The 9977-nt window shown below is 45.9% G+C and overlaps 1 protein-coding gene across 2 annotated transcripts in view; it reads left to right on the top strand.

The window, feature by feature from the left end:
• The window catches only part of BNIP1 (BCL2/adenovirus E1B 19kDa interacting protein 1), a 15261-nt gene extending 13393 nt beyond the window's left edge, over positions 1–1868 (top strand). For both annotated transcript variants that reach the window (XM_008570034.1, XM_008570035.1), the window contains one exon: positions 1183–1868. In XM_008570034.1, the coding sequence (XP_008568256.1) occupies positions 1183–1379 (197 nt within the window). In that variant the 3' untranslated portion in view covers positions 1380–1868. The remainder of the gene's footprint in view (positions 1–1182) is intronic.
• The last annotated feature ends 8109 nt before the right edge of the window (positions 1869–9977 follow it).

The following is a 9977-nucleotide window of genomic DNA, read 5'->3' as shown; positions in this document are numbered from 1 at the left end:
GTCAAGGGTTAAGATCCCCTTACCGGTCATCTTTTAAAAATAAATAAATAAATAAATAAATCTTTGAAATCTTGTGTGTATTTTACACTCACAGACATCACAGTTTGGATTAGCCACATTTTACATGCACAGGAGCCATGTGTGTTTAGTGGCTGAATATTGGCCAGCACAGCTCTGGACAGTATGAAAGGAAACAAGACAATTCTCCCTTCTGACCTCCAGCTAACCCCTTGACTGCCAGCCTTCTGGGTCCACTCTCCAGAGGCAATCACTGTTCCCAGTTTCTTTTATATCCTTCTGAGATCCTCCAAGCTTATATAACACAAGCAAATGAAATACTATTTATTTCCCGCTTTCTTACATAAATGAAGGCATTTCATATACATTCCTTTGCACCTTGCCTTTTCACTTAACATATTTTATTCAATAGATGTTTTGATGATGCCTTATTATGCTTTATAGGGGAGTCTTGCCAGGTAAACTTTCTACCCCAAGAGTCAGGCCCAGAGACCTATACTTGGAAGTATACTTGACTTCAGGTGCAATGAGCTATTGAGGGACATGGGCCTCCTCTTAAGGTGTCATACAGTGGATGAAGCACAGATGTCACATCTTTAAAGCCATAGCCAGTGTGCCAGCACTGAAGGACTGGTACATGTGAGGGCTTGTGGCAGGGCCCACCCCCCACCTTTTGTGATCCTGCAAAGAGCAGATCTGACCATCAGGTGCCCTTGCAGGCTGCACCTCACAGGTGGAAAGTGCTGGTACCTCCTGGCTCCTGTCCCAACACAAACCTCACAATGTCTGTCCATGATCACCCGGGTTAGTTTTGTGGCTGGTGGGTCTTCTCAGCAGCGCCTGTCTGCTTCAGAGAGTTGAGGGTGGTGGTGAGGCACGTGGCCCTCTTCTGCCCTTCTCCCTGGTGATGTTCATGTCTGAGGACTCCTCAGCAAACCACCTCACCCTCTGGAGCTGGATGGGGCCTAGGGAAGAGCCTCTCCTTGTTAGGTTCTTATTCTCTTTGCTCATCTAGCTGGTCTTCATTCACATGCTTTGATTCTGGCTCAGAGGAACTCGCTTCAGAATGCAGTGTTTTTATTGGCTACCTGGCCAGCAGAGCGAAGTCTTTGGATTTTGTGCTGTACAGTCTCTGAGTCAGGCTCCCTCTCTCTTTTGTTTCAGTTAATTCGTCACGAACGATTCTGGATGCAAATGAAGAATTTAAGTCTATGTCAGGGACCATCCAGCTCGGCCGGAAGCTCATCACAAAGTATAACCGAAGAGAGCTGACGGACAAGCTTCTCATCTTCCTTGCTCTAGCCCTTTTTCTTGCTACGGTCCTCTATATCATGAAGAAGCGGCTCTTTCCGTTTCTATAAATCTGAGAGCTGCCAGCTTTGGCCCTTTTAGCTCCTGTTTCGGATCTATCCACGCTCCTGAGCTCTGGCCCAGGCACCAAACAGAGCTACACCCACCCCAGTTTGCTCCAGTTGCTCCACAGGTTGCATGGAAACACAGCGCCCCAGTTTTCTGCAAGTGGCTGGCTTGTAAAGAGTGAGCAGAGCAATGAGAGGGAGGCCTGTCTTCAGGGACGCCTATGGGACACAAGGACTCCAAGCTCACCGCTGAGCGGTCGCACACTGTTGGAGGCTGCGGTGTGGAGCACTTAGGGTCCAGGCCCTGGGGCTTGTCTGGGGTTTGATGCTCTTCCTTGCTTCCTCTCCTGCTGAGGCCTTATGTGCCAGATAAGGTGGAGGGAGGAGAGAAGAGATGGGAAGAAGGATGATGAAAATTCATGGTCGTTCCTTGAATAAAATTGATTGTATTTAACAGAATGAAATGCCTTTTGCAAGGTATCCCTCTAGGAATCTGTGTGCCTCTTTTCTTGATGTCCAGATTTTGGGATGCGAACTTAGAGTATGTACCTACTTATTTATGTATTATAAGAAGAAAAGAATTATGAAGAAGCTGTGTTATGTAGCTGCCACATGCGGTGTTTTATAGACACTGCTGAATGTGACAAACACATTGGTAAACCAGACATGGCTCCTCCCTCAAGGAGCAGCAGAGATAAGATCTGACAGACTTTAAGGAAGGAGAGTGCAGACAGCCCTCACTGGAGATGGCTCACACCATCTGAAAAGGCTGAGATAGACCCCGCTGGCCTGAGGGTGTGCAGTGGTAAGGGCTGGCTCACACCTTTCTCTCTGAGGTCCAGAGCTAAGTATGAGGGTACTCCTAAAAGTTCATGTGGCCCTGCATATTATCTTTTGAATCTATTTTTTCACAAACTTTTTGAAGTACCATCGTATAACCAAGGGGAGAGAAGCTAATGAAAACCAGAGTCACATTTGGGCTGAGGGGGATAGGGCCTGGGCTAAGCCAGCCCTCAAGGTCTCCTTGTGCTATAGGCTTGGCTAACCTTTAACTTGAAATGCCAGCCCCAACTGTGTACAGCCCCAGAGGACCAGGGAGGAGTAATGTGAAGGCAGAAGGGAAAGTAGAAAGAACATGGACTTTGAACCCTGGCTTAAACATTTGGTTTTGACTCTTGACTCTATAACTAGTAGACTACATGACCATGAGCAAGTTACCTTTTGCCACTAAACCTCAATTTTCCCATCCATAAAGTAAGGGTGATAGAACCAAAAGAGAATTTAAAGTTACAAGTATAGCTTCCCTCTGACTGACTGGGCCTGTGATGGGCTTCCCAAATGCTGCCTCCCCCAGGGCTCTGGGCCCTGAGGTTTCCTGCAGCAAACAGCCACAGGGCTTCAGGAAAAGCTGGGCCAGGTATTAGAGTCTGTTTGGATCTATTGGAGCAGAGGGTGTCAAGAGTTAAGGCCTCAGTTATGAAGTGACAGATCATCATGGAACCAAGTTATACGGGATTGGCTGCACACCTCAGATTAGCTTGATGAGTAGGTTCTGGGTTAAATATATATCACCCTTAAACAATTCCTGACCCCCCGAGACACTCCGTGCAAATTGTGCATGCATGTGTCTTATTTATAGTCAAATTAAAGCTGAAAGTAAAGCACAGATGGGAAATTCCCACTCAGATTCCAGCTGTAAGTGCAGCAGATGGATGTTATCAAGTTAGGATTTTCTTGTCTTAACATTTTTCTTTATGACTTCCCCACTGATTGTCAACATCTTTCTCGCAGTATGGAAGTGTGTGGGCTTTGAACTCCCTAAAAATGCTCCCTTTGACACTGTATTCCTCTTATATTTGCCTCCTTCTGAAAACAGTCAAATTTGGCCCATTTTGAAATGTCATCTACAACTAGTTTGCAACCTTCTTCAGCCGCCAGGGTTAAGTCTTCCCCAACCAGGTTGGCAGTGCAGAAAGTGGCCATGTCCATGTTCAGCCATGAGAGGGCAGTGTTCACATTTACTCTACCGTCTTGCAGTAGGTGTGATTATTTCCATCGGTTCATTTGAAATGCTGGAGATGGTAGATTTTTAAAAAACATAAATGTATGAAGCTTACCTACATTTGGTTTTTGCAATATTTCATAAGTGGCCTTAATTTTCACTATTAAACAGTAAGGCAAACTCATATGATACATTTTAATTAGCTGACAGTCAAGGAATTTAAAGTATAGAGCAGCCATCAAGAGATCTTTCATTTAGGGCCGGCCATGGCTCACTCAGGAGAGTACGGTGCTGATAACACCAAGGCCACGGGTTCGGATCCCTATATAGGGATGGCAGGTTAGCTCACAGGCTGTGTGGTGACATCAAGCCAAGGGTTGAGATCCCCTTACCGGTCATCTTTAAAAAAATAAATAAATAAAAAGATCTTTCATTCAAGAAGTACAGCCTTCCCTCGGTATCCATGGGGATTGGTTCAAGGATACCCCATAGACACCAAAATCCACGGATGCTCAAGTCCCTGATGTATGTTAGCACAGCATTTGCATATGACCTATGCACATCCTCTCGTATGCTTTATATTATCTCTAGATTACTTATAATACCTAATACAATGTAAATACCATGTAAACAGTTAGGCTGTATTGTTTAGGGAATAATGACAAAAAAAATCTATGCGTTCAATACAGATGTAGTTTTTTCCCTAATATTTTTGATCCAGGGGTGGTCAAATCCACGGATGTGGAGCACATGGATGCAGAGGGCTGGATGTATTTACTCAGCATTACTGTGTGCCAGGCACTCGTGTTAGGGATACACAGTGGACCAAACAGATTCCCTGTCGTCATGGAGCTTATGGTTTGTGGGAGAGGGTGGGCAAATGATAAACAATTAACATAAGTAAATAAGTCATTATGTTAGAAAATAAGAGGTTTGGGGAAAGGGGGAGGTTAATGGAGATCTGGGATGTGGTACTGGGAGCAGGTTCGCAATATGAAGCAGGGTAGTCAGGGCTGGCCTCATTGGGGTGAGACTGGAGCAAAGACTTGAGGCCGGGGAAGTGAGCCATGTGCACAGCTGAGGGCAGAGGATTCCACACAGAGGGAACAGCCAGAGCAAAGGCCTGCGTTGGGAGCATGACTGGCGTATTTGAGGGGTAGCAAGGAAGCCAGTGTGGCATGAGCAGGATGGCCTCAGGTTGCCACTCTGGAGGACATTTTCACCCCCCCACTCCACCTCACCTCTCAGCAGTTGTTGACTCTGTTGGATACCGGTTCTTCCAGAAACCTCTCCACACTCTTGGTTTTCATCTTCCTTCCCTGGCAACTCCTCACACTTTGTTCATCTTCTATTCAGCCTTAATTGCTGACTTAGATCTTGTTCTCTCTGCTCCCTCCAGACTTTCTCTCAAAGGCAAGGTCACTCGTGTCTCCACAGCTGTAGTCATTATCATGATCAACAATTCCAAGTTACATCTGCAATTCAGACTTCTCAGATGAGTTCTGGACCCCTAGACCATCCCCATGCAGACTTCTCTGAGGCTCACAACCTGCACATGTTGGAGATCGCTCTCTCCCAGCCCACAGCCTGGCCCCTCTCCAGGCTTTCCCGTCTTTCCTGACGTGCTTCCCCATTTGCCCATTTTTCCCTTCACCAAGCTCATCTCCTTGAAACCTCCTTCTCACCAAGCCAGGAGATGAGACTTTATTTCAACAGACACATGTCAGCATTGTTCTGAAAAGAAAGTATCAGTACTTGTGTTTGTGATAGGTGGCCAGAAATGCCCAGCTGGAGGCAATTTCACAGAGTGACTCAATTTGTAGATTCTTCTAAGGAAAAAAGATAGTTAAAAAAGATAGTAAAACAAGTTCTGTTTTCTTCCTTGGCTAATGGTGGTCTTCCCTGGGGCCCTGCCTGAGGGTTTGCCCAAGCTCTGTTTCTTCCCTAAGCAAGGGCAGAATAAAAATAGCTATGGGCTAATCTAAAAGATAGCAGACAGGAGTCTCAGCAGTGTTGTCAGGAATGAAGGGCTGCAGCCTGGGGGTGAGGGGAGGGGTGGGTGTTATCACCCCCAATGTTTCTTCAGTCCCCAACAGCAGGCCCCAGCTACACACCAGACAGAGCCCCAGGGTCCATGGTATTGGACATGGTATTGGTCACCTTGCATCTTTAAAGGGCCACAGTGCGGTGGTCAAAAGTGTGGACTTTGGGGGCAGAGAGGTCTGGGTTCTAATTCTGCTCTTCCTGGCTGTATGCCCCTGGGTGAGAGCTCATGCCCTCTGTTGTTTCCTTATCTGCAACACAGGACAGCAGACAGTACTGATCTCTTGGGGTGCTGGGAGGATTAAAGGACCAAACCCATGCCAAGAGCTCACACAGTGCCTCTCGCAGAGTAACCCTGACTAGGGTGGCCACCGACTGCATTCATTCCCAAACAAAAGCTGAGTGGCCTCATGCTCCTTTCTCTTCTAGGTTTAACTTTAGGAAAACAGTGCTTAGGTAAAGAAGAGGATGCTGGGGTTGGCCAGGAATCAGGACCCCAGGACAGAGTAGAGTTTCACAAATGGCAAAGGGCTAATAGTAGGGCAGAGCAGACTCAGACAAATTGGCCACCTTTCCTAATCTGGGGTGGAAAAAGTCAATGGGTGGAATTAGCTCAATGTGAAATGTTCTCTTTTTATTATTCCTAAATCTTTACTCTTCCTCTCCTTCCCCTGCAATCTTATTTGCTGGCAAAGAGTGCTCCTAGATAAAATGAATCCATAGAGCAGCAAATGGAGATGGACTGAGAAGTGAGCAAATGGCCAACCAGTTTTAATCCGACAGCTTGACTGGTACGAAAACCAAGAGTGCTCCCAACAGAAATTTCATAGTTTCTAAGAAAGGTGTCCCTGGTTTGCCTAAATTGGATCTTCCATGGCATTCTCCACCTCCACCCGAACAGGTTGAGACCCAGTGGATCAGAGGACGAAGAGGGTGTGAGTCGTTAGACTCTGCAAGCGCCTGGCTGCCTTCCAGATGACTTCCCCTCTCCCTCCGTCCACTCTGCTATCTTACTGCGTGTGTATTCTGGCTACACTCTGCGCTGTGTGCTGAGGACAAAAGAGTAAGATTCCACCCGCCTTGCAGAGCCAGCAGCCTGTCGGAGATTGACCTGAATCCAGACAGGTACACTAGAGGGTGGGAAGTGTCCTAGAGGCGGCCCAGGGACCCTGCAGAGCCCAAAATGACAACTCCTTTGGACTGCTTAGAAACAGCAAATACTAGTCAAGATAAAATTAATGATAAACAATTATGAGTGAGATCCAGTAGCAATATTTGGTGAGGTGTTTAAATTCAGTATATGATGATGATGTTAATAAATTTACTGAGTGCTTATTATGTGCCTAGTACTGTGTATTATTTTACTTAATCCAGGAATTCTATGAGGAAGGTAGTGTGATTACAGCTGAGGCAACTGAGCCCTAGAAAGGTCCAGAAAACTACGCAAGTTCGCACAGCTAGTAAGTGATGGATCCGGGCTTCAAATCCAGGAGTTGGGCTCCAAAGTGTCAGAAATTCTCTCAACAGCAGAAATGAGCGAGGCCAAGGAAGCTGTAGGGTCAGAGGGACTGGCCACTCTCCCTTAATACCAACCCCACCCAGCAATCACAACCAAGTAAAGGGAGGTGGAGTTGAAAGGACTGGGGCAGGTCCCTGTGTTGAGGAAGGCTGCTGAGGTTTGGGGTTGACGGGGGTTTTCTGGAAGGATACAGTCACTTAAGCAAAAGAGGGAATTCACGGGCTCATGTAATGAAAAAATCCAGGAGCAACTGGCTTTAGCAACATGGCTCACCCAGGCTTTGTAATAACGATGTTAGGACCTGGTCCCTCTTCATCTCTCTCCTCTGTTTTCCTCCATGTTGGCTTTATGGGCTCTCCCCAGGTGGCTGGTCTCCTCTCGCCTCCATTAGACAGCCCAGACAGGTCTACTTAGCTTGGAACCCCTGAAAAATCAGACAGCCCTTTCCCTACGAGTTCCTGAAAAATCCCAAGGTCCATCTGTGAATAGCGCCTGCGGCAGGAGGCCGGGACGTCCTGATTGGTCAGGCCTGGGCCACATGCCCAGCATGGGGGTGGAGTCAGGCCCACCTTCATCTCTCTCCTCTGTTTTCCTCCATGTTGGCTTTATGGACTCTCCCCAGGTGGCTGGTCTCCTCTCGCCTCCATTAGACAGCCCAGACAGGTCTACTTAGCTTGGAACCCCTGAAAAAACAGACAGCCCTTTCCCTACGAGTTCCTGAAAAATCCCAAGGTCCATCTGTGAATAGCGCCTGCGGCAGGAGGCCAGGACGTCCTGATTGGTCAGGCCTGGGCCACATGCCCAGCATGGGGGTGGAGTCAGGCCCACCCCAACCAAGCACATGGTTGGAGACCGGAGGGAGTGGTCCCAGCAGGGAAGTCCACGCACAGCTGTCAGAAGGAGGAAGGCTGCTGGGCGCCAAAACCACGCACCCCTGCACCTCGGGGTGGAGATGGGGTGTGGTGGCAGAGGCTCCAGCAACCCTAGCGGGGCGCTCTGCAGACGTCAGGTAAGCTTGGGGGTTTCAGCCCAATTTATGAAGGCTGGGGGATTTTCCTTTGTAGGAGGGAACTTACTGTTAATTACGGTGGATTTTCTTTTTTTGAAAATGAAAATGCTGTAAATTTATTTTCTTATTGTGAAAGCAATATATTTCAATTGCAGAATAACAAGGAAATGTATTTAACAAAACCAAACACCTCCCTCTAAAGATAATATGAAGTCATAATCCCATCTAGAGAGAATTGCCATTAACAGTGGGGTGGCTTATGTATCTTTCTCCTTCTTCACCTTTTTCTTTCTTTCTTTTTCTTTCTTTCTTTCTTTCTTTCTTTCTTTCTTTCTTTCTTTCTTTCTTTCTTTCTTTCTTTTTTTTTTTTTAACAAAAATGGGATCATATTGGACATACTAGGGGGGATTTTTTGCTTTTAAGTATAGCTTTACTGAGATGTTTTTGTATAATAAACTTAACGTAATTTAACAGAACAATTTGATGATTTTTGACAATATGTAAACCACAATCAAGATAAAGGAGCATATCTGTCCCCCCAAGTATTCTTGTGACCCTTTGGAATCTATTTGTTCTCACCACTCCCTCAGCAATTGCCACACTGTCTCCAGGAGACCACTGATTTGCTTTCTATAGACTAGCATGCATTTTTGATCATTTTTATATGAATGGATCATACAGTATATACTAGTTTTGGGGTATGGCTTCTGTCACTTAATATTTTTAATTTTTTTTTGTTTATTTTGGCAGCTGGCCAGCATGGGGAACTGAATACGTGACCTTGGTCTTACAAGACTGTGCTCTAACCAGCTGAGCTAACAGGCCAGCCTCTCAGTATAATTATTTTGACATTCATTTATGTTGCTGAATGTATCAGTAATTCATTCCTTTTCATCACTTAGTAGCCAATATTTGGCTATATCACAGTTTGTTTATCCATTCACCTGTTGATGGACATTTGAGTTATTTCTAGTTTTTGCTCTTACAAGCAAAGCTCATATGAACATTTGTGTACATGTCTTTATATGGAGCTATACTTCCATTTGTATTGAGTGAAATACCTAGGAGTGCAGCTGCTTAGCCCACTTGGGAGAGACTGGTGCTGATAACACCAAGGTCAAGGTCAAGATTCCCATACTGGCTAGCCACCAAAACAAACAGCAACAACAACAAAAAACTAAGAGTGCTGGGCCGGCCTGTGGCTCACTCGGGAGAGTGCGGTGCTGATAACACCAAGGCCACGGGTTCGGATCCCATATAGAGATGGCCAGTGCGCTCACTGGCTGAGCGTGGTGCTGACAACACCAAGCCAAGGGTTGAGATCCCCTTACCGGTCATCTTTTAAAAAAAACAAAACAAACAAACAAAAAAACTAAGAGTGTATCAGTTGGATCATATACTAAGTGTATGTTTAACTTTTAAGAAACTCCCAAACTGTCATTCTGACGGGCGTGTAGCAATATATATATATTGTGGTTTTAATTTGCATTTCCTAATGACTAATGATGTTATGTGCTTATCTGCCATTTACATATCTTCTTGCTATGGTCTTGCTATGTCTTGCTAAATGTCTTGCTATGTTCTGAATGTTTGTGTCCCCCCAAATTCATATGTTGAAATCCTAACCCCCAACGTGATTATATTAGAAGGTGGGGGGCCCCTGCCACCGGTCTACAGTGGAGCAAGCCTGCTGCCCGCCTGGGGGTCCTGACACAGGGGCTGTGGGCCTTAGCACCGCCCCTGCCGCACATCCAGGCCAGCAACGGAACCAACCTACACCTGGTTTCCTGAGATGGAACCAGAATCTGCCTGCAACCAGATCCTGGAATATACTTATTAAGCCAAGTGTGTTTCTTTGGGATGTGTGACTTACCTGCTCATGTCCTTCACCAAATTTCTGTTTAGATTTTTCTAATTTATTTTTTAAAATTCTTTTTGCAACAAGGATGTTAATCTTTATGTGTTTAAAAAAAAAATTAGAGAGTAGAATAATGGTTACCAACGACTGGGAGGGGTAGGGGTGTGGGT

Source organism: Galeopterus variegatus, unplaced genomic scaffold (genome assembly GCF_000696425.1).
Source record: "Galeopterus variegatus unplaced genomic scaffold, G_variegatus-3.0.2 Scaffold560, whole genome shotgun sequence".
Lineage (NCBI taxonomy): Eukaryota > Metazoa > Chordata > Mammalia > Dermoptera > Cynocephalidae > Galeopterus > Galeopterus variegatus.
The sequence above is the reverse complement of the archived record's forward strand: the minus strand, read 5'-3'. Positions and strand labels throughout refer to the sequence as shown.